The following is a 25582-nucleotide window of genomic DNA, read 5'->3' on the forward strand; positions in this document are numbered from 1 at the left end:
ACTTTAGAAAAACTAACGCTTTGTTTGGGACAACACCATCTGAGAACTCCTAAAACAAATGCGTTTTTGAGAACAATTCGAATATGTTTTCTCTTATTCTCTACATTGTTAAGAGAACAAAAATAATAATAATAATTAAACAAGTAAGAGAGAGCTGTCTTGAGTTCACAAAATTTGTTTTCTCAGAGCTGTTTACGCACACGTTCCCAGACAACCTAAGATGGAAAACGATTCCCAAGTATTCCTTTGTGATCCAGTTTTCAGTTTTGTAGTAAGGAGACTGAAACTTTTGCACAAGGCAACGTACAGCTACAACAGAAATAGAATTGCAATAGATGACATCTTTGATCAGGGTGGAGTTCATCCTTTTATGGGTTTTCATAAGATAAAATACGATTCATGGTTCCATACACCTAACGAAGCATCTACAAGCACAACTTGGTATAGGAAGACAAATAAATGTTGTGGCTATCATTTCATTGGAGTAAAATAAAACTGAAGAGTGATTTAACAGTATGACAAACGCACCCAAAAATACATGTATTGCCCTAAAAGTGCCACAAAATTCTGTCTACTATTAATGCTGTGGCTCCCTTCCATCAATTATAGTTCCAGCACTTGCTCTTGATCCAGTTATGAGCTCGTCACCCTCGCATTTTGCATCCACCACTTCTCCTGCCATTCCAATTCAATATACATTGCATCAGCTTTCATTTGATGAAGCTACAAACATGGACATTTACGTCAAATTAACTACAGAACATCTGGACTGGCTAGTTATGTATAGACTGATCAGCTTACACTGATAATTTGATATTTTTTCATACACGTGGGGTGGAAAGAGAGAGAGAGAGAGGGCCCCAACTTTGAGATAGTGACTATCACTATGAGGTGACTCTTCCTATTAATGCGTTGGGAGCACTTAGAGCAAAAGATAGAAGGCCAAGATGGGACTTGAGGACCAAGACGTGTGCGGTTCATATTTCCAAAACTGTTACTTATGACATCTCTTTCCTACACTTGTAAGTTTGGGATGAATAGGAGAGAAGAGAAGGTACTGGTGGAGGCTTGAAACGGAAATACGAAGCAACAAAACGAATTATTACAGAACCAACCACAAAACCCCCTCCCTTCACAATCACTCCCACACTCCAGCAACCATCTATAACGGAACAATCAAAAAACCGAGTGCAAAGGTGTAAGGCATATTAAGCATATAGCGAAGCCAGCAACATTACCTACTACACTTTGCCAGGTGTCACTTTGACAAAGTTTTTGGAGGGACAGAGATAAGAGTTGGAATTACAGGTGGTATAGCCATGAAAAGAACAAGCAATCACTTTTCTCCTCCAGAACCTACTGATCCTCCCAGTAAAACAATGGATTGGTTAAGCAACAAAAACAGGCTCAGTTCTTGTGGTGGGAATAGAAAGATATACTAGTGATTGAGATGTGAGAGCAGAATTAAAAGTATCACATATAAAAAGGTTCAGTTCCTCCTTGGTATTAGATGCTTTCAGTTACTAATCAGAATCAAGGTACTGTAGGCCATCCTTTATTGATGCTATTATATTAAGCCAATCCCTGTTTGGTCTTCCCTTGCCACCCCTTAGAAGATCAACTTTTGTAACATTACCCACCGCTGTCCTTACTTTCACTAGAAAAGCAGCAGCATGCCAGAGACTTCACTGTTTGATTATTTTTATGAAACAACCCCATCAACATCTTGAGACAGGCAACCAGAAAAGACCAGAGAGGTCCATACCCCATGGGAGTCAAGCCACATTCAAAAATCTTATCCTTTTCCCAACAACTTGAATTACACAAGCAGGAACTGGTGAGATCTTGTGGTCCCAGTTGCCAACCCTTGGGTCTTGACTACAATCTTAAGTTCAAGTACAATCAAAATTGAGCAGCATAATCAATACACTGCAACTCGTCACAAACACCATAAAGGAGTTCAGGAAAAAAGTTGAATAATATTCCTAGCAAATTGCTGGGGAAAAAGTGGACACCGATTGTTAACCCTCATCTAAACATTTAATCTATAACTCAGAATCAATGGCTCACAAACAATTGAGTGTAATCAACCTTGAGTTTACCTGAATACTCATTACAATCATCATTTCAAACTATCAAATGAGTTGAGCTTTTTTCAGGTCAGCAACAACTCCCCGGTCCTCAGAGCTCCTTTCATTGTATAGTACCTGAATAAAATCGAGGGAAAGGGTTAGATACAACATGAAAACCAGACTGAATGCAAATTAATTCCTTCGACTGGAGGTACCTTGTCTATAATGCCATATTCAACAGCTTCACTAGGACTAAAATATTTTGGGCGCCTGATGTCAGCTTCAATTTCCTCAGGTGACTTTCCGATATGTTTTGCATAGAGTTTAACCTTGAACATAAATTAAATGACAAAATGTTATTTTTCTTCTCATATGCTTGGCTGGCTACATGACCAAGTGAACAAGTGCTTGTCAGTCAGGTCCATCCTCAACTTGCTTTAAACTCTAAGGAAAAACAACATAGTTGAATAGAAACTGATTCAACAAGCTCTCAAAATAATAAGAAAATATACTTGCCCTTTTTCTAAAATAACTATCAATACTAGTCATCTGACTTGAGAAATTGACTCACACCAACTTATTACAATGAACAAACAAGCATGCCATTTATTACTTCCATACTAAAAGCTGTGGTTTCAGCCATCAATCAAAACTGGAGTGACTCCATAGGTTCCAGATGATGAGCCAATGATTGTATATTGACTCAACGTAAGACATCTCAGCAAATCAGGAGTACTCAATTTTCAAAACAGAATAGAGAACTTTCTGAGTTTATGCCACTTAGTTGCTTTTCAAATGGCATTTTTGTTTTTTATGAGAAAAAGGCATATTTCCCACCTCATAGATTCAAGGCTTATGAACATATTATGCCATAGATAAACCTTTCACAACATTTAAACTAGTCAATACATATTATAATCAGACACCACCTGCCAGCACTTCATATGTAATAGTAATTAGAATGCATGGACTATAATAGTGGAGGACAAGGGCAACATAATTGACTGTTAATCTTACCAACTCTGCCTTCACATTCTTCACTTCTTTTCTTGCAAGGTCAATATCTGTCGCCTGACCTTGAAACCTTGCAATTGGCTGCAGATTGATAGGAGGACATGACTTTTCATGTTAAAATCTGAAGAATGACTTTGGACATTTAATTAACATCATGACACTCTTTCGAGCCTTGTAAAAAAGACAAAGCAAGAGAACAACAGATACGCAGTAGCTTAGAGCAATAAAAAGTACTAGTCAAGAAGAAACCTGCTTTATCATGATTGTTGATGAAGGCAAAGCTGAACGGTTTCCCTTTGCACCTGCAGCCAAAAGTAAGGCTGCTTCTCCCCAAGCATTACCAACACACAAAGTAAAAATCGGTGACTTAACATACCTGCAGCAGAAGATAATAGCTAAGTCAGATATAGGAAAAAGAAGTAAAGAGTTACTCCAAAACTACTAGGTAAGCAACCGTGTAATAACAAAGTTTTGATTTGCATTGGCAAGCTTCTTGTTTTTATTTATTTATTTATTTTTGTTAGGCAATTTGCATTCATGAAGGCTTCTAACAAGTGTATCTAGCATCGATACAGTACAATACATGTACAGATATAAGATATCAATAACATTTGTCACTACAAAATCAGTGCCAAAAGGGAAAAATATTTACATATTTTGTTAAAGGGTTATTGGTATTAACTTTTATTAGTAAGGGACCTAAGGGTTATTTTAGCCTTTTATGGTATTTTGAATACGATATATATGCTTCTCTTCTTCTCAAAATTTTTGGGTGTGTTTTCTTTGTTCATAATCTTCCTCCAAAATAAGGACAAGCTTAATATTTCTTGGATACTCAAAAATGCAAAATGAATACAAGTGCTTTGACCCTGTGTGTCATAAATATTTTATTAGTGCTGAATTAACCTTCTTTAATCTACCCTCTGTTTTCCTCATCATGTTTTTTTTTTTCTTTTTTTTTTTATAAGTAAAAGCGATTGTATTAAGAAAGCCTGATGTACATCTTAAAGCATACACAATGTCAAGGCCAAAAGGAAAAGGAAAAGCAAAGCAAAAAAATCATCCCCTTACTTACAACCCAACCAATCAATGAAATAAAAAATGGACCATGATGCACAATCTACATGCACTCTAATCCAATCCAAAAGCATGTACAAAAAAGACCATAAAATAGCTTGATCCACTAATGAGTTGATCATGTTTTCCTCATCATGTTTCACAACTAGACAATGAGTTGTCTCAATCTAATTTTATTCCTCCCCCTTCTATTACTAATAATCCTCCACTTGGAACTAGAAAACCATCACAAGTGTGTCAAAAGAAACAATTGATTAAAAATAGGGAAGAAAGTGAAACCACCATGTCCAAACTCTTGGAATAACCTTTCCCCTACCCTTCAATCATTTACTCGTATCATGTCTACTACTTTCGTCCTTAAATCTTATCAAAAAATAATTTTTTTTGATAAATAAGTAAAAGTATTGTATTACAACGAGGCGCTAAAATAGCGACCAAAAGATAATGGAAGAAGAGATGCATGCTCTTCTTAATAGAGGTACATGGAAGCTTGCTCACCAACCCCAAAGGAAGGATATTGTTGGTTGCAGGAGTCTTTGCCAACAAGTATCATCCATATGAGATTACAAAGCAATGGGAGGCTAAGGAGTATACTCAAATTTATTGTGTAAATTACTTTGAGACCTCTCCTGTTTGCCTACCTTAATTCATTATGTCTTATTATTTCCTTGACTATTGATACTGAATGGAGTCTATATTAGTTAGATGTGAGAATGCATTATTTATTGTTGATTTGAGTAAGGAAGTATAATTAGGGGAATTTGAGAGTTCAGTTTGCAAATTAATAAGGTTATTTATAGATTAAAACAATCTCCTCAGGCCTAGTTGGATATATCAAGTATTATTTTTCTATCATTTGGTTTTACAAAATATGATATTGACTACCCTGTGTATTTGTTCTCAAGAGGGAAACTGGCATAGTAGTACTCATCATATATGTAGATTCTCTAATAGTGATATCATAAGCATTGAAGAAGTGAAACATTACTTGAAAAAAAAACCATTTTAGACAAAGGATCACGGGTTGTTGGGTTAATTCTGAGGCAATTCAACACATACGATACGTAAGATTGTTTTGCCAAAATAAATATGTATCACATTTGCTCATTGAGATTGGTATGTTAGGAGTAAAGCCAGTGGAGATCCTATGTACCAAATTGTGAAAGTTAATAGACAAGATAGTCCTATAGTTCTAAACTTCCAGATAAAAGAAGGTATCAGAGTTTAGTGCGTATGCTCATTTATTTGACAGCTAGTTCATGGAAGCACCAAAGCAAATTTACTGGGACGCAATGTGCACAATCTTAAGGTATCTTAAAGCCTAAAGGTACTATAATATGAGAGTAATCTAAAAAAGAAGTTCTAGCTTTGTCCTTGATGTTGCGAGCCTTTCAAATGTGGACTAGGCAGAATCTTCAACTAACAGGAGGTCCGCTAGTGGGTATTTTACCTTGTGGGTGGTAACCTAGTTACTTGGAGGAGTAAAGGTAGAATGTCATATTTAAGTAGAATACAGGACTATGACTCATACAGTGTGAGAGTTAACGTTGGGTCCCAAATTTTCTATAGGACTTTGGATTTTCTCTTGAAAAGCTCTTGATCATGTATTGTGATAATTAGGCTATTATTCACACTACCAGTTACCCCATTTTTGACCAAGAACATTGAGGTTGACTCATTTTATCAAAGAAGTTTATGAGCCAGAAAGTAAATTCTCTACACTGATGAGAACTTGACTCAACTCAGGAAAGCCATATTCCAACTGCTTTGGGAGAAATAAGATAAATGTTCTCAAGGATTAGAGTAGAACTTTTACACAAGCATCCCACCAAAGGCAAATCTCTTCTTTCACTTTCTCTTATACTCTGATCTTTTCAATTACTGCTTTAAGATTCATGACTTTCTGATGCATTTAGGCTCACTCCTATCTTCAAACTGCTTGTAAAATTTTGTGTTAACATTTATATTTCAATATGGAAGTTCAGACATCAATACACAACATAGACTATTGATACATGCCACTGCAATAATTAACTGAATGAACTAGAGTGGATCCAATTGGCCATTAACTTTAAAGGCCGGAGTGATATTTTGTGGTGGAAATTTTAAAATAAGTTACTAATAAACAAAGCACAATGAGCATAATCCAAAAAAAATGTTGGCACAAACTCAAGAATATTCAGTTTGAGGTCTAAAAAACATGCTCTAATTCAATGTGGATAATGAAAGAAGTTTAGGCAAATGCATTGTTCTACAGAAAAACTAAGAGATCATAGGCTTGGAAAAGGTTGGAAACTGTCGAATTCCCTAGAAATTAGGATAGTCACCGGATCATAGTTGTTAATTTTTTTTTATAGGTAGATCATAGTTGTTAATAGGTACGCTTAAAGCTACTCTAGGTCCAAGGCTCAACTACTCCTTAGTTATAGCGCCTTGTTTGTCAAGGCATGCTTGTTGTTGGAGAAGCGCATCTCATCTACTTTATTTTTCCTTTTCTAACTCTTCTATTCTTAGTATTTCTAATAGTGTGTTGAAATTTATATGATCTCATTATTTTTTGGTTGAATGCTTTTTTCAAATGTTTGGAATCTGAAACTTTTTATCACTTGGATTGGATTTTGAATAATGTTATATAAAATTGACACATATTCTAGGTCATGTTTCACTTGGCTCAAGCGTGCATCTTATGTTGTGCCTAAGCCTAAGCCTAAGACTTAAGAGACTTTTACGCCCTAGGTGCACCTCTCGCCTTTTAAAACTATTGACTAGATTGTATCCCTGGAACTATAAATTAGTATTTATGCAATTTTTCTTCAGTCAATGAACATTTAAATTCAGTCAGATTTCTAGTCAGAAATCAGACAGGAAAATTAAATATCCATTGTCTCAAAAAAAAATCCCATATCCATTTAAAGTAAGGAATAGATCAACTGTATAATGTAATATAGTGTAAAAGAAGGAAAATCATAGATGACAGCTAAGTGCTTAAACCAGAATAAAATTTGTATATGATAATCAGAAGTGACCTTGTTGAATCTGTGGTTTAAAACCACATAAGAATTTTTCTATGGGGACTAATATAAGATGATGTGCAATTTCATTTCAACAAAAAGCATTGAAGCTTCCACAGTAGCAAGGAAAGAAACTCCTTTTATTAGAAGAAAAGAAATTTAAGATAGGAGTCAATTCTTGAGATAAAATGTAATGATGTTCTAATCCAACTCAATGTGTACTTGAACTAGTCTCACTAAGATTCATGTAGTCTTAAACCTAAAAAAGTTTTAGTTCAACTATTTAACTACTAAAACTTTGGAATTCACTCTTCAAATTCAGATAGCCAAAAGATGTATGATTTTGGTTCCTGTTTTTTTCATAATGTGGAATCACTAACCCCACTTCGAAGGACTGAGGAAAACTACAGATACACAACCCCTTCCCCTAGAACGGGTATCATGCAAGCTTGGGAATCGAATCTGAGAACTCTAATTTGGGAGTCAAGTCCATCTACCAGCTGAGCCGCTCGAGGGAGACGATTTTGATTCCAAATTGAAAACTAGGACTTCCATCAAAACCAAACATTTTCATCCTTATAAATATTAGAAGTAACTGTCCACAAATAGCATTCATCATTCTGTGTTTCACTGAATCAAAGGTCAATTGTTCAATTCAATAAGACAGGCAAAAGCACATAAAGGACATGTATCAACGAAAAGGATAAATATATTTTTACCCCATAACATCATAGATTGCAAAAGCTTCTGTCTCATAACCCAACTTCTCCCCACCCTGAAAAAATGTGAAAAATCTTATCAGAAGCAAGAATCATTATATGGGAAAAATGTAGGCACCATTCACCATAGTATATCAAAATACTTTATTAAAAAAGAAAAAAGGAATAAAGGGGAATAAAAATTGAAAGAGCCAATAAACTAGAGCAATACCTTTTAAAAAGCAAAATTGTTTTTCTCATTTACAAGAGGAAAGAAAAAACAAAACTTCTTAGTTGAAGCAAAATGCTATAGCTTTTAAAAAAGGTATGTGTTTGTGTGAATTGTTTTTGCCTCAAACTGCCGCCATTACCATCCACCAACATGCCACGAAAGCCTCAGTAATACCAACATTAATATCACCATCTTCAATAGCAGCAGCAGTACCACCACCACCACCTCCATCAACGACATTACAACTTTTGTGTTTACAACACCACCACAAAAATTATCTCCTCCACCAACACAACCATCGTTTATTCCATTATCATTGGCATCAAGTACTTACTACAATTAATGTTATGCACAGCCTCATAACAGAATCAGCACCCTATGACTGCTTCCACCATCAATCTCAGCAATAACACTTTAATTGAAGCAAGTACAACCATCAACATCAAGCTGACTCATGTTCTTGAATTTATGTTCTTTGTTTCTAAAATACTACTATTGTATCGGTAGGCTAATAAGCATGTTTTTTGGCCTTGTATTAGGAAAAGAATAACGAGAAGAAGAAGAAGAAGAAGATTGAAGCAAGTACAACCATCAACATCAAGCAGACACATGTTCTTGAATTTATGTTCTTTGTTTGTAACATACTACTATTGTATCAGTAGGCTAATAAGCATGTCAAAGCCTTGTATTAAGAAAAGAATAACGAGAAGAAAGAAAAAAGAAAAACAAATTCCAATAAACTGTTGCAAGACAAATAACAGTAACGTAGCACCATATTCCCACCAAGGAAGGCTATTATGCACACAAAATTTGAAAAATGTAGAAGAAGAAAGAAAATGGAAAAACAAATTCTTTTGTTCAAGGGAGACAAATTTTGGATGCAGTTCTTATAGCCAATGAGATAGTGGATGAGAAAAGGCAATCAGGGGAGGAAGGAGTTGTATTCAAAATAGACTTTGAAAAGGCTTATGGCCATGTGAAATGGGATTTTGTGGATCACGTGTTGGAGAAGAAGGGGTTTAGTTCTAAATGGAGGAGTTGGATGAGAGATTGTCTGTCTTCGGTCTCTTATGCTATTCTAGTGAATGGTAATGCTAAAGGATGGGTCAAGGCATCTATAGGTTTAAGGCAAGGTGATCCTTTATCCCCTTTCCTGTTCACTATTGTTGCAGATGTGTTGAGTAGAATGTTGTTGAAAGCTGAGGAAAGAAGTGTGTTGTAGGGTTTCAGGGTAGGTAGAAATAGAGTTAAGGTGACCCATCTGCAGTTTGCAAATGATACCATATTCTTTGTTAACTCTTGCGCGGAAGAACTGCAAACTCTCAAGAGTTTATTGCTAGTGTTTGGGCAAATTTCTGGGCTTAAGGTCAATCTTGACAAAAGTAATCTTTTTGGAATCAACCTTGATCAGAATCATCTCTCTAGGTTAGGCTTGTTGCTTGAATGCAAGGCTTCTGATTAGCCTATACTATACCTGGGTCTTCCTTTGGGAGGGAATCCAACTGCTTGCAGATTCTGGGACCTAGTGATTGAGAGAATCTCTAAGAGATTAGCCGGGTGGCAAAAGGCGTTCTTATCTTTCGGTGGTAGGATAACTCTTATCCCTCATGCCTTACCTACATTCCCAGCTACTTTCTTTCTCTGTTTAAGATTCCCGCTTTAGTGGCTGTAAAAATTGAAAGATTGCAAAGGGATTTTCTTTGGTCAGGGGTTGGAGAAGGTAAAAGGGATCATCTTGTTAGTTGGGATGCGGTGTGTAAGCCAAGGGTAAAAGGGGGTTTGGGGTTTGGGAAGATTCTTTTAAGGAATCGTGCCCTTTTAAGGAAGTGGTTGTGGAGGTTTCCTAGGAAGAGTACAGCTCTGTGGCATCAGGTCATTCAAAGCATTTACGGGACACACTCAAATGGTTGGGATGCCAACACTTTAGTCAGATGGTCACATCATTGTCCTTGAAAGGCTATTGCACAAATCTTTCAGGATTTTTCCAAGTACACTCGATGGGTGGATCAGATTTTCAAAATCCAATATCCAAGGCTATTTAGAGTAGTCATGGATAAAAATATTCTTATATCTTCAATTCTCAGTTCTGATCGCCCTTTCACATGGAACTTCAATTTCTGTCGTAATCTTTCCAATTCTGAGATAGAAGATCTAGAACGTCTCATGTGATCTCTTGATTGTATGCATATATCCACTTCAGCTTCAGATGCGAGATCATGGTCCTTATCTTCTTCAGGATTGTTCACAGTCAAATCTTTCTTTATAGCCTTGTCACAAATGCCCAGATTATCTCCACTTTTCCCTACTAAGTTTGTATGGAATTCTCAAGTCCCATTCAAAGTTAAGGCCTTTGTCTGGCTTATGGCACACAAGAAGGTAAATACTAATGACTTGCTACAATTGAGGAGACCCCAAAAAGCTCTTAGTTCTGACATTTGTAAGTTGTGCATGAAGCAAGGAGAATCAGCAGATCATATTTTCCTTCATTGTTCTGTGTCGTTGGGGTTGTGGCACAGATTATTTCAGCTAGCCAAGATGGATTGGGTTCCTCCGAGAAGCATTTCAGACATGATGTCCATCAACTATAAAGGTTTTGGCAATTCCAAGAGAGGGGTGGTTTTGTGATAGAATGCGTGCATAGCTTTAATTTAGGTTATGTGGCGGGAAAGAAATGCCAGGATATTTGAGGACAAAGCTAGGAATTCAGAGAACATATGGGATTCAATTCATTTCCTTGCTTCTCTTTGGGCTTTTTGTTCAGCTGTTTTTAAGGGCATTCCCCTTATCATGTTACAACTAGATTGGCTAGCAGTGTGTAGTTCCAACGGGACGGTCTAGTCAAGGGAGATTGTTCGTAGTTTTCTTAGTGTAGTGCCTTATTATCTTTTTGTGTTGTTTAGTTTTATCTTTGGTGGGAGGATTCCTCATCCTTTTAATGTACTTTTTTTCCTATCAATATATACATGTGATGTTTCCTATCAAAAAAATAAATAAATAAACCGTTGCAAGACAAACAATAATAATATAGCGCCATATTCCCATAATTCAACAAAACTTTAAAGGAACTTAGATGACATCTTCAGAAGTGTTCAATTCTAGAGGAAAATGTTTTTGTTCCATCCAAACATAACGATCAGTGTCAACAACATAGGAAGAACTGCTAAAGTTCTAAAATGTCAATATATCATATATATGGTGAGGAATTACATTCATGTCCCAACATCATGGTTTTAAGCTTTCTTATACTTCTTGAACTTCCATCAATTGTTTTTGTCCCCAAGAAATCAAAGGTGTTGCCAGAATTCGAGAATAAGGTTTTAACCATATCCAACACTTGGATGCATGTGACAGTCAGATACCACTCATTTTGTGCTGATAATACCATCAAAATATGCTACCATTGCAACACCTAAACAAGTTCTCATGACAGAAGATACATGCATAAATACTAAGGTGCCAACACACTAATTTTTGTTTCTTGCAAGTATGTGGCACTTTTTCTTGCATTTTAAAATGTATAATTAAATATGTAATATGGTCTATAATTCTATATTCCAATATGTTGAATCCTCAATCACTATGATTTGTGCCACATAGCCAGGTAATAACAGAAAATGAAGGTCAGATGAATGCTGTCGTTCAAAAACTACTGTTTCTTTCCCAGATACTTGATCACTTTGAGATATGATAGTTGACTTATTAATACTCTATATCTGTGTCTTCACAAATATTTTTGTCTATCACACAGAACTTAGTATCATGGCTATAAAACTTTTGTTATGACTTCAAATTTTCATTCACAATTGAAACCTTATTCATCTCACTTCCATAACCAAATGGACATATGAACTCAATGAACTTTGATGTTTATTTTTATCATCTTTCAAAAGCATGTCTCCAGCATTTTCTTAATCTATCCATAGTGTTCAAGGTTTTGTGGATCTTTATCATTGTTAGATTTTGTGGATTGGGTAGGCTCACGATAAGATGCGATAGTAGGTTTTTGTGTCTTCACGTCTTTTTGTCCTTTTTTCTTCGTACATGACATATATACTTTCTTTCTTTTAATACAATTCTTATTTACCTATCAAAAATAAACAAATAAATAAAAGACAAACCCTATTCATGTCACACCAATTCCTCAGTCTAAAATTGGGCAACCTGTTGTTGGAGATCAGATGACATTAATAAAGGTTATAGACCCTGAAACATATTTGAAAGAAATCTGAAGCAAACTGGATAAAATAAAGAACACAGTTAACCTTGGTTGTTCCAGTGGAGTTTATGTACAGATAAATTGGCTTCTCAGCATCATCATACTGAAGGTAAAGGAATTCTGCTAGGATCAACTCAGTGACAGAAGGAACAAGAGACATGCCCAAGTATACAATTCGATTCTTGAACAAGTAAGATGGTAAATCGGGAGGAGGTTGGTCCAATGCACTTCCCCTTGTAAAAGGAATGACCTGTTTGCAAAAGTATGACAAATGTACACATATATAAGATGAATGCAGGTCAAAAACTGAAAACATATTTGATATTCTTAGTGCAATAAAGATCAAGAAAAAAATGTACAGAAAAATAACAGGACATTTCTTGCAAGGAAGAGAGAGAGAGAGAGCAACAGAACATATCTCACAAGGATTAAGAAAACAAAATTATCAATAAAAGCAGACTTGGAGAATCAAAATGAATCAGTCAATTCATCCAGCTATATCTAATCTCATGCTGCAAAAATGATAAGAAAGTTGCAGCACTGTAGGATAGCCTATAATATTTTGATCAGTGGATAGCCTATAATATTGCACCTTTTTTTATATATATAAATAAAGACTTAAATTAAATTAAAAAGAGCTGCCAAAAGAGTGACCCAAGGTATACAAGAGACAAACCTCCCTTCACCACTAAGGCTCACACAAGAGAAAATAGAGGAAGAACCTCAGCAAGTACCCAACATTTCAAAAAAAACTTACTAAAGTCAAGGAGACAAACATCTATAAACAACTTAGATTCTGACCACAGAAAGTAAACAAAATCCTATTTCAGCTTTTGAACAGAAAAAACCTCATTATCAAACGCAATGTTGTTTCTTGTCTTCCAAACCATCCAAAATAAACACAAAAGGCTTGCTCGCCAAACCTTCTTGCGTTTTTTGCCCACAAAAGACCTGTCATCCCAATAGAGTATCTCTAACCAATAAAGATAACACCCAAGACACCCTAAAAAACACAAAAGCAGCTCCCATAAAGCCCTTATCTTTTTACAATGGAGAAACAAATGATCTATAAATTCTTCATATTCAAGGCACAAGTAACACCTATTTGTTAAATACCAATCTCATCTCTAAATTTGATTCAAAGAACTTTACCCCCCACACCACCTCCCACACAAAAAACCTAACTCTAGGTTGGACCCAAGAAAGCTAAATGCCGCTCATTGGAAAATACCCGCCAATGTTGGGTTCCAAAACATTGTAAAGGGACTTAACTATAAACTTACCATTCTTTGACATTAACCAAAGCAATGTGTCTTCCACATCCCTACATGCTCTTTAACCATGCAAACAAGCCAAAAATCTCTCCACGCAATCTATGTCCCAATTATAAAAAGGTTTAGAGAAACAAGGATTCCAACCCCCTCTGCCCTTAAGCTGAAAAATTCCAAACATCCTCCACCCATGCATCCTTAGAAAGAGCTAAAGCAAATAAAGAAGAAAACAACACACACAACAGATTGTCCCCACACCACCTTATTCCCATTAAGACTAATTCATTGAAACCCATCAAAACTGAAGTCAAGAATACTTGTGCAAGAGTTGTGACAGGAGCAACCTCCTAGAAAGTTCTGATGTTGCATCCCTCTGAAAATTTTGCCCACCAAATAAAGGCAACTGTCTATAATCAAATAACAGATGGTTTGGGGTTTGATTTTTAAGACTTATCAGGAGGAAGGAGAAATTAGGGCTTTATGAATCAAATAAGGATTTAAAAGTTATTGTTTTATCAAGTTATTAAAGGGAAATTTTAGGAATAAATTCTGGCAAGCTAGGAACATTCAATCTTTTCAATGCCAAGATAGCATAAAAAGGAAAGTTTAGAATATATGATCATGGCCAAAAATTTAGTATAAAATATAAGGAATGGCTGATTATTTGTAAAAATTGTGCATCAATGCAAATATTAAAATTAAGAGAAGTGAAAGATGAAGAAAGAGAAAATAAAAGTCGTGATCTTACTAAAACCTTCCAAGGGTCTCATCTAAAAGAGAACTAATGGAGTTTTACCACTGAAAAATGGCAAACCTACCAAGAATTGAATTATTAAATTCTCTACAACTTTTGCATTTTTTAAGGCAAAATGGAAGATATGGACACACAGACACAAACATACACACATAAAATGGGGGGCGGCAACTCTAGGACATATAGAAAGATGCTGAGAAAGATACTGAAAAACAAAATAACAAAGAAAACAAATTACAACACAGAAAAACTAGCCTTAACCCAGGTTCAGGATATCCATAAAATCCAAAAAAAGAAAAACACTCTTAATACCCAAGAACCCCTCCACCATGCATAGAGAGATTTAAGAAACATATCATTCAGCATCGCAACAAAACGGTCCAAACCATCTAAACTTTCAATTCCTGTCTGTCTAGAGACACCAAAACAAGCACAAGGGGTCCATTTCCCATACCCAGCTTCTGCTCAGTACCTTGCCAACAAGACTGCCATTCCAACTAGCCAAAGCACCTTTAGAGTGAGGTAAAAACCAAGGTACACCAAACAATACAACATGGCTCCCAGACCCCACTAACTCAAATATATATGTAATCCTCTACTTCTCTTCAAGTTCCTATGTTACTGCTATACATTAATTTACAACAATATCATTTCTTTTTGCAACTTAAAGGAAGTTTCTTCAAAATGAAGCTTGTAAATGTCAGCCTTGGTTAAACTTTGATCTCCTGCAACTGGGACGGATTCATGAAATATAATAAAGCATAAAAAATTGCTCTAAAATTTACTTTAACCCATAAACTCTTCAAACAAAATTAGTCAAACAAACATAGAAGCTCTTATTGAACTTAAAAAAAGAGCTTTTGGCTTTTAAGAAAGAAGTCAAACCAAACAAGGCATAAAAATCAGTTTGGAGTGAGTATTAAGAGCATTTGTTCAAATAATGCTAGGTACTACTTCAATCAATTTTTAACCCCTTTCTTACAAAGAGAAGGCATTATCCATTGATCTTACTAAGAAAGGATATAAATGTTATCATCTCTATTCTAATTTATTTTTTTTTTTTTGTTTCTATGGATGTGATTTTCGCAGAAAATCAACCTTTCTTTACTCAGTCTTATCTTCTAGGGGAGACATTAATAGAAGACAAGGGTTATCCAGATCTGCTTTTGTTGGATTTGCCAACAAAAACACCTGACATTGCTCAATCCAAAACTGAAACTTCTTCCAAGTTCCAAAATTCTGCAGAAAATATTTCAACCTGTATTCCTGCTCATATCATAGAAAATCTAGGAGCTACATCTTCACCTAACTCCATTGATTCTGGTCTCATTGCTGTCACACCTTTTCAGGTTTATTCCAGGAGGAGACCATCTGTTCCCGAACCTGTGCAAGTCCAACAAACTGAACCGCAAACAGGTACTGAGTCTTCTCTCTCTGATTCTTCTTCTCTTGTTGATGATCTTGACCAACCCATTGCCATTAGAAAAGGAATTAGAAGGTGTACACAATATCCTATGTCTCACTTTGTGACTTTTTGTCCTTTAGAAATTTGTCTCCAAAATATAGAACCTTCTTAGCCCAATTAAATTCCATTGAATAACCCCAAACACTCCAAGACACTAGGCAATGAGAATTGAAAAAAGTCTATTAGGGAGGAGATGGGGGTACAGGAGAAGGAAAAAAAAAATCAAACATGAGAAATAGTTGAATTCCCCAAAGGAAAAAACTTGTGAGATCTAGATGGGTATTCACACTCAACTACAAATTTGATGGGTCCCTAGAAAGATATAAAGCTAGGCTAATTGCAAAGGTCTATACTCAAACTTAAGGTGCTGAGAAACATTCACTCCAATGGAAAAAATGAATATTTTTTTTTTCTTTTTTGATAAGAAACGAAGAAAAATATATTAATAGAAGAAAAGATACAAGAGAAAGAGAAGAAACCAAGAGAAGGATGAGAGGTCCTTCCCACAAAAACAAAAACTAAACAACAGAGAAAACACCCAACTAAAGAAAACTACAAACAAAGAAAAACTCCAACACTCTCAAACTTTTGAACCGCAAACCGCAGTCCAGTTGAGTTGTAAAACACTTAAAGGAACTCCTCTAAAAGCTGCAGTACAAAAGGCCCAAAGAGAGGAATAGAACAAAATCAAACCCCATAACATCTCTTCCGTTCTCCCCTTATCCTCAAAGATCCTATTGTTTCTCTCTTGCCACACCATTCATAACAAAGTAAGGCAAGCGATTTGCCAAAGTGTCTTGCCTCTTAATGAGTTCCCCAAGCCTTTAAAAGCAATAACCAGCATGTCCTCAATACTCCTTGGAGGGTCCCAAGCCAACCCTGCTAGATTGAACAACTTGTGCTAGAGTCCAATGGTAATAGGATAATGAAGAAAAAGGTGGTCGATTGATTCTCCATTTCCTTTGCAAAGAATGCACCATTGAGGACAGAGGGATTTGTAGGGTCTTCTCAATTGCAACTTGTCATTGGTGTTTACCTTCCCATGTGCTACTAACCAAGCGAGGGCCTTAACCTTTGAGGGAGCTTTTGAACTCCACAAAAACTTGGCTGGAATGATCAAGATAGGATTTGAGACTCTTGACAAGGCCAAGAAAAAAGATTTCACTGAAAACAAGCCTGATGATGACAAAGACCACGCTCTTGAATTTGCCAAAGAAGGAGAGAAAAGCACTGAACTAAGGGAGGACATTAATCTCTGAAGGAGATCAATTTCTAAATCAGTAAGATTGTGGCGAAAATTAAAATTCCAAGACAATGGAAATGAATTGCCAAGGACATTTGAAACAGTGAGGTTTTTCACAGAAATAACTCTATAAAGACCAGCAAATTGAGAGCACAAAGTTTGGTTATCCCACCAAAGATCTTCCCAAAAATGAATTCTCTCCCCATTCCCCACCACTAGGCGGACAAAAAGGGAAAAATCCTGAAAAACTTGAGCAATAGCCTTCCAAGGACATCTGTGTGACCATCTAACCACCATGTTGGCGTCCCATCCATTAGGATGTGTCCCATAAATACTCGTAATAACCTTATTCCAAAGACCATTCCTTTCTCTAGAAAACCTCCAAAGTCATTTCCCTAAGAGAGCAATATTTCTCAAAGAAGTCTTCCCAAAACCCAAACCTCCCAACTCCTTTGGTCTAGTAACAAAATCTCATCTGATAAGATGATCTTTCTTCCCTTCCCCCGCCCTCGACCAAAGAAAATCCTTTTGCGGCTTCTCAATCTTTGAGGCTATTGATACTGGGATTTTGAATAGAGAGAGGAAGTAGCTAGGGATGTGAGACAGACTTGACTGAATTAAAGTAATTCTCCCTCCCAGAGACAAAAAGGCATTTTTCCAACCATCCAACCTCCTCAAAATTCTCTCAACCACCGGATCCCAAAAGTCTATTGTCTTTGAGTTCCCTCTCAAAGGAAGGCCTAAATAAGACAAAGGTCACTCTGACACTCTGCAATAAAAAACTGAGGCCAAACTAGACAACTCTTGCCTAGTATTAATACCTGAAATGGTGTTTTTTTCTAAGTTGATTTTTAAACCTGATACTTGCCCAAACACCAAAAGGATAATCTTGAGGTTTTGAAGATGTTCCAGAGAGGCTTTAAAGAAAAAGATGGTGTCATCTGCAAACTGCAGCAAAGACACTCTAATCTTATCCCTCCCTACAAAGAAACCCTCAGTTAGTCCAGATTCCTCTGCTCTAATCATCAACCTACTTAGAACATCTGATATTAAAGTAAAAAGGAAAAGAGAAAGGGGGTCTCCTTGTCTCAAACCTCTAGAGGCCTTAACCCAACCCTTTGCATTCCCATTAACTAGGATTGCAAAACTTGATGAAGACAAGCATCCCGTTATCCAAGATCTCCATTTCAGGCTGAACCCCTTCCTTTCTAGCACATGATCTAAAAAGCCTCAATCCACATGATCATAGGTCTTCCTCAAAATCAATGTTGAAGACAACCCCTTCCTCCCCTGACCTTCTTTTCTCATCCACCACTTCATTGGCTATCAACACAGCATCCAAAATGTGTCTCTCTTCAACAAAGGCTCCTTGAGAGCCATAGATTGTTTCATGGAGGACTTTGCGTAAACGCCCTGATAAGACCTTAGCAATTATCTCATATAAACTTGTAACCAAGCTAATAGATCCAAAATCTGAGATTTTAAAAGTTTGGCTTTTCTTAGGCATCTAGCAATGAAGGTCGCATTTGTACTTTGATTTATTATCCCATTGGTGTGGAACTCAAGAAACACCCTCATAAGATCCTCTTTGATCACATCCCAACACTTTTTTTTTTTTATCAGAAACGAAGAGAAATATATTAATAGAAGGAAAGATACAAGAGAAAGAAAAGAAAAAAGAAACAAAGGAAACCACTAGAAGGATGAGAGGTCCTTCCTACACAATCTGAACAACATAAAAACACCCAACAATAGCTAAAAACAAAGAGAAACCCCCAACACTTTTGATATACTGCAATAGTAAAACCATCAGAACCAGGGGCCTTTTCCTTATTCAATTGGAAAACTGTCATTTGTACCTCCTCTTCAGAAAAAGGTCTGTCCAACCAAACTGCACTCTCTCCAAGAATAATAACCCAATCTACTCCTTCAATCCTCCAAGAAGCACCTTTGGGTTTGGAATAGAGTTTCCCAAAGAAATTTACAATCTCCTCAGATATAACCTTAATGTTGCTTAAAGTCACCTTCCTCTCAGAGATCAGAGACTTAATGAACTTCCTATTTTGCCTACCATTGGTCATTCTATGAAAGAACTTAGAATTGCAATCCCCTTCTTTAATCCACTTGACCCTAGATTTTTGTCTCCAATGAACCTCTTCCTTTAATAACAAATCCTCTAGCTCCCTTCTTCTTAAGGTCCTCTCTGATACCAAATCAAGATTCAAATTCCCTTCTTGTTCAATTAGATCAATCCTAGCTAAGTCCGAAAGAATGAGTTTTTTCTTCTCTCTTAAATCTCCAAAGGCCACTTTATTCCAATCTTTCAACTTTGATTTAACAAACTTTAATTTCCTCATGAACTTGTGACCTTCCCAACCTTCAACCGTACACCCTTGCCACCAATCACTAAACTTCTCCTTAAACTCATGATGGAGCAACCACATATTCTCGAACCTGAAGGGAGTCGGACCCCATTTTAAAGGATTAGTTTCCAAACAAATTGGGTTATGATCTGAGGTCCATCTAGGAAGCGCCTCCTGAAGACAACCTCTTGCAAATAGGAACAACCTACATGTTTGACCAAGTAAAATCCGCATTTCTTAGAGGGGGATCCAACAAACCACTCTCCCTTATAAACTTGTCAAAACACCTCATGTTGAATGTTAACCTAGAATCACCCAGTTTCTTAGAGATCCTCCTGATTACATGAAAATCCCCTCCTACACACCACATTGGGAAAGTCAGACCGTACAGGTCTTGAAGCTCCAACCAAAAGTCCTTCCTCCACAAAGGCTTATTCGGGCCATAAAATGAAGTTAACCAAAAAGACTCTTCCTCACTAGAGTTCAACTTCACAGTTACAGAGAAAGATCTTAACACCTTCTCTGTGCACTTGAACTTATTTGAATCCCATATAATCACAATCCCCCCTGAAGCCCCGCAAGTAGGAAGAGCAGCCCACTCCATGTTTCTACCTTTCCAAACACTACTCACAAACCTCTTATCCCAAATTTGTCTCTTTGTGTCTTGAAGCATCACAACATTTGGATTTTGAGAACTTAAAAACCTTCTGACATTCCTCATTTTCTTCTTAGAACCTAATCCTCTTATATTCCAACTTAAGATATTCATGTAAACAAAAAACTCAGCACAAACCGCAACCAAACCTAAGCCTCTCCCTTGGTTCCACAATCATTTTTCCTCTTCCTTCTGAAATAGACTTTGTCCACAGAAAGAGTACTCTTGCTCTCTACTTCCAGAACTTTTCCTTTATCTCTGACAATTCTAATCCTCAAACTCTCCAAAACCGACTGAACATTGACCATTTTCCTAGGCGTGAGGCCCTCAATCTGAAAACCTTCCAACGGGAGAGCGGGATGTTCTGGCTCTGGGGACGAAGCCTTGCCTGAGACGCAAAGCTCCTCTGGGCTACTAAGTGATTCCCTAAGGAAATGACAGTCTTTAAAATTTCAGTTAGAGGCTTCTACGGGAAACTCCATACCTTCAGAAAAGGGCATGCCAACACGATGACTAAGCTCAACACCAGGAGAATTCGAAAAGGGAACACCTTGAGAAGCAAAGTTGACACCAGCGGAATCGAAGAAAAAAGGCTGACACCGAAAATGATGAATAGTAGAAACAGAGGAGACGGGAAGAGATTTTGGAGCAAAAGCCCTAGCCAAAGGACGGACCTGCTCAGAGGAAGCTGAGAAAGGAGGACACACCTTGTTTACCAAACTGCAACACGAAATCCCTTCGTCTCCCTCTGTTTCCCCAATGAAAACTTGGGACGTTTCTGGAATAGGAGAAAAAACGCCCTTATTGGAGACTGAACCACCCCGGAAAATGGCTAGATTTGCTTCCGCTGAGCTACCCCCATCAAGGTTATGTTTCGGTGCAAAAGGCAACATCTTTAGGCTCGGAGGCTAGCTTCTCACTTTGCGCCTTGCAGAGACTGAGGGGCCTTTTAACTTTGACGACTCTTGAGAGTGAACAATCGACATTACCTCCTTTGCGGAGGATCCTGAGCACTGGAGCTTTGAGGATGAAGGCACTACAAGGCGCCATTAGAGGATCCTGCTTCTGTTTCATGGACTAGACCAGCAAAAGGCCTAAAACTCTTCACCCCAAACTGGGCCCTAACAGATCGGGCTTTAAAAAAAACATCTGGCTTTGTTGGCCCGATAACGCTTCCCACCGCTGGGCCCAAGAGACTCCCTCCCCTTCCTTTTTCCGCTTTGGAAGCCAAATTTGAAACCGAAGAACGAGAACAGGAACAATGACGAGGCATCCAGCTGTAGCACTCATTGTCCCTAGTAGTAGCACATAGTCCCACAGCGTTCTTTGGCCTTTAAGAGACGCAACCTCCCACTGACATCAACTAGTCCTTGCTGCAAGTTGACTCAGGCCTGAGAAGGTTGTCTCCTTCCACTTCTCCGATGATTGAAACTACAATCGTAAATGACTAGGCCCCATCTTCCACCTCTAGCAGCACAGGTAGCACGACATTTGGAAGCATCTCCACCCACAACTTTACCTTTGACAAGTCTACAACCTTCAGAGATTCCCGTGCCACCTTCGTTACCTTCCCCTACTTCTGCAGAATGTATCTCGGCTAAACCTCGTCCCACAAATGAAAAGGAAGGCCTCTTAGTTCTAACTAACCCCTTCTAAATTTTCCGAATACAACAGTATTTTCTCTTGGCGACCATCTCCTCAGAACAATAGGCCCTCCTCTCACTGTTAAACTCCCCTGATCTTGAAACCAATCAGCTCTCCTTGCAGAATCCATGAAAAAGCACCCATTGTAAGCAAAAATAGGGGTTACAAACACCATTCCTTTCGTACCCATCATCCTCGCAATAGCTTTTCCTACATAAAACCAATCTAGTATTTTTCCTTTACTTTCACAAATTACAGCTCTGGCCCATTTTCCAACTGGCAGCGGAGCTCCGTTCCTAGGTCCTTCCTCTACAACCACATCTGGATAAGACCGACCTCCTTTATAAATGCCCTTACTCACCTGAGAATCTTTAATCATCTCCTTCGAGGCTCTAACAGCTTGATCAGACAAGTCTTGCACTGAAGAAATAGTCTTCCTAAGGGCTTCCCACCCATTGCCTTCAACACCCTCAGGAACAACTGGAACTAGAGGTTTCCTCTTTGTAACAATTTCTATAATTTTCATAAATCTCCCTCTTCTATTGAAACAAATCTCCATCAAATGAGTCCTAGTCTTGCCCTTAATCTTTCGAATAAAACCCCTGGAAGCCTCCAACTCCACAGCTTTCTTCAAATGCTCCAACAACCAATCCAGCTCCTCCTCTCCAAAACCTATCGAAACAACAAAGCCTCGACTTCTCTTTGTTATTGAGATCCAAGTTCCCCCATTGGAGCCTTCAAACTTTATCTGGAAAGTCTTTCTCTCCACTTCAAAAAACATCGCCATTATCACAGGTGTAGTTTTCCGAGAGTGGCCGTTGTGATCAATGGAGAAGATAAGAGTCTTAATGGAAAAAATGAATATTGTGAGAGTATTGTTGTCCTTAGCAGCTAACTTTGATTGGTATTTACACCAGTTCAATGTTAAAAATGTTTTCTTACATGGAGCCTTAGAGGAAGAGGCTTATACGGAACCTCCACCAGGTTTTGATGAATCTTTTCACAGGAACAATATTTGCTAGTTGAAGAAAGCATTGTATAGACTCAAGCAGTCTCTAAGGGCGATGAAGTAAAAGTATAGCCAGGGAGACCATACTTTGTTTATCAAACATTTAGACACAAGGGGAGTTACTGCTCTCTAATTGTGTATGTGGATGATATAATTATGATGTGAGATGATAAAGAAAAAAGAGACTTGCTCAAAAGAAAACTAGTAGAAGAATTTGAAATTAAAGATTTAGGAAGAATTTGCAAGTGGTGTAGTCAACCATTTTATGCACCAACCAAAGGAATCTGATCTTTGAGCAATTAATCGGATCTTGCAATATCTCAAGTCCACTGCAGGGAAAGGAATACTTTATAAGAAGAATAAGGAGCTAAGTTTGGAAACCTATACTGACAACAATTGGGTTGGCCTAGTTGTTGATTAAAGATCAACCTCAAGGTATTGCATACTACTAGGAGGAAACTTAGTGACTTAGAGAAGCTAAAAAACAAATTGTGGTGACGGGATCAAGTGCAAATGTAGATTTTAGAGCTATAGCTCATGGTATTTGTGAATTGTAGTCATTGAAAATTATCCTTGAGGGTCTAAAAATTGGGTGGCATGGATCAATGAAACTCCACTGTAACAAGTCTACCATTAATATTGTACATAATCTGGTTCAATATAATCGAACTAAACATCTTGAAGTCGATAGACATTTTGTAAAGGAGAAGTTGGAAAATGGATTGATATGCATACTATATGTCTCAACAAACAGACAGTTGGTCAATATCTTGAACCAAGGATTGGTTAATCCTTCGTTTCACACTATTCTAGGCAAGCTAGGAACGGAGAACATTTGCTACAAAAATCTGGGAGTATATTTGTTGCCCCACTGTGTTTAGTTATAAAAGTTTAAATCTTTGACTTGTAGGAATTGATAATTAAATCCCTAATTTGTAGGAATTGATAAAGTTTTAGTTTCTAAGAATAGTCAAATTCTTTTGTATAAATTTGTAACTATGTATTTTTATTCATGTCTGCCTGTTCAGTATTGTAGCCCTTGTTCAAGGATAGGTATGTAAACAGGTCAGGGAAGACACCCTCATCCCTCTCCTGCTTGTAAATTTACTCCCCATCCCTGCCTTATTTACCATCTTAGACTAGGCAGGACAAGGACGGAGAATTCCCGTTAGGGAATTCTCTATTAGGTTTTTTTTTTTTTTTTTTTTTTTTCACAATTTTACATTCATCTTTTTAAAATAAATAAATAAATATATAAATAAATAATTTTACATATATAATGGGAATCACTCCCTTCCCCACGCCCCAATGGATTTTTTTTGTCATCCTATGTAATGATAATTTTCAACAACCACATTCTAATAATATCAACTTATTTTCAAAATTCACCAAAGCTCTTCTTATAAGTTCACATAAAATTCAACACTATTTGAATTAGTTACCTTCATTTCTGAGACATGGCAGCCATTTTTTATAATGTCTTTTATTGGACTGATTTTCAACAGAAAATTCTGAGTAAAGAATAAGCGCCTGCTCAATTTCCAGAATTCTACAAAACCTACCTTTAGTAATTCTCAGAACTACGCATAGACCTTAAATTCGAGTTATCCACATATGAAAATAGAAACAATTACACTCAAATTTTGAAAGTATTAATGTAGTTTTCTTAGCAGCTACATAGGTTATGAAAAAATCAAATCAAACCAAACATGGTAGGCAAAGAAGAGAAAAATGAAACTCAATGGGAAGCACGTTAACAGGCGTATCTGGAACAGTACCATGGTGACACCACCTCTCTTGGCATGAGAACCCGAAAACGACGCCGAATAGAGGGACGAAGGCCGGATTTTCTGTCCGGAGAAGTCGGAGGCGACGCTGCCGCCGACGTACGGAGAGAGGAGATTGGCTCTGAGAGAGAAGGAAGCTAGGGTTCTGTTTGAACTGGTAGTGCCTGAATTGGTGGGCGGTGCTAACATGCGCGTATGGGTGAAGAGATTCGAAGCCATGGTTGCTACTCCCATCGCTGTGTGCGTTCTGCTCACTGCTCGGTTTCGTGAGAAAGCGAGTAAAATAAGCTGGAGATGGGGTTTGGTTTTTCTCCGGTTTCTCCATAAGGTTTTCTTACGGTTGCGCTGGGCCTGACACGTGTGCAAAAAAATCTTTTATGGAAATCAAACGGTTCTTGAGTTTTTATTTTATTTAGAGTAAATTTGATGAAATAATAGGATAAAATTAATTTCAATTCACCTTTTTAATGGATTTTTACTTTTAATAATTTAATTTAAATAGGATTTAGACCTTCGAAATACTAGAGTAGATCAAAATGAGAAATTCATTTTATTTTTATTTATTAGTTCGAAGAGATGGAAAACACGTAAGACTCTAAATTGAATGTAATTCTATTTATTAACCTCAAATATTTTCACTGGAAATTTTAAGTGCATTTACATGAGAATTGCAAGTGTCTTTGCTAAACTATGCAATTTTCATAAGAAATTTTAAATTTGATTTTTCTTATGATCATTTTCATGATTTAATGATGATACTTTTACGACGCTAATGTTGTTTAAAGTAAACTTCTAATAAAATCATGGCATCTCTAAAATATATGTGCATTATAATGAAAAAATTCAATGAGTAATTTTGTTTCGTTGAAGAAACTTAGTACATTTATAAACTTTCCTTGTGCACTCGCTTAATCCAAATTATGTAGAGAATTTTTTTTTATTTCATTTCATTATTCAAATCTTTGTTAAGATTCATTTTAATTCTTATTTTCATACATTATTACCCATTAGTCTTAAACTAGAACTTTCACATTTCATACTTCGGAGAAAATGCTAAACGATGTATTGAAT

The 25582-nt window shown here is 37.0% G+C and overlaps 1 protein-coding gene across 5 annotated transcripts in view; it reads right to left on the minus strand.

Annotated features, from left to right (window-relative positions):
* The window catches only part of LOC100855178 (ATP-dependent Clp protease proteolytic subunit-related protein 4, chloroplastic), an 88555-nt gene extending 63714 nt beyond the window's left edge, over positions 1–24841 (minus strand). Inside the window, exons 1-9 of one of the 5 annotated variants that reach the window (XR_009464549.1) lie at positions 24503–24820; positions 12367–12570; positions 7894–7949; positions 3336–3462; positions 3090–3167; positions 2284–2401; positions 2103–2203; positions 1239–1356; positions 322–675 (exon numbers count right to left, since the gene is read on the minus strand). Coding sequence is in view for 3 of the 5 variants with exons in the window: in XM_059734009.1 (XP_059589992.1) it covers positions 2136–2203; positions 2284–2401; positions 3090–3167; positions 3336–3462; positions 7894–7949; positions 12367–12570; positions 24503–24745 (894 nt within the window). In the remaining 2 variants the exon portion in view is untranslated. Of the gene's footprint in view, positions 1–321; positions 676–1238; positions 1360–1959; positions 2204–2283; positions 2402–3089; positions 3168–3335; positions 3463–7893; positions 7950–12366; positions 12571–24502 lie in introns of those variants that run through there. The other 4 variants (XR_009464548.1, XM_059734002.1, XM_059734009.1 and 1 more) reach the window with 4 other exon arrangements.
* Between the last annotated feature and the right edge of the window lie 741 nt (positions 24842–25582).

The sequence above is a fragment of the Vitis vinifera genome, chromosome 2, assembly GCF_030704535.1.
Source record: "Vitis vinifera cultivar Pinot Noir 40024 chromosome 2, ASM3070453v1".
Taxonomy (NCBI): domain Eukaryota; kingdom Viridiplantae; phylum Streptophyta; class Magnoliopsida; order Vitales; family Vitaceae; genus Vitis; species Vitis vinifera.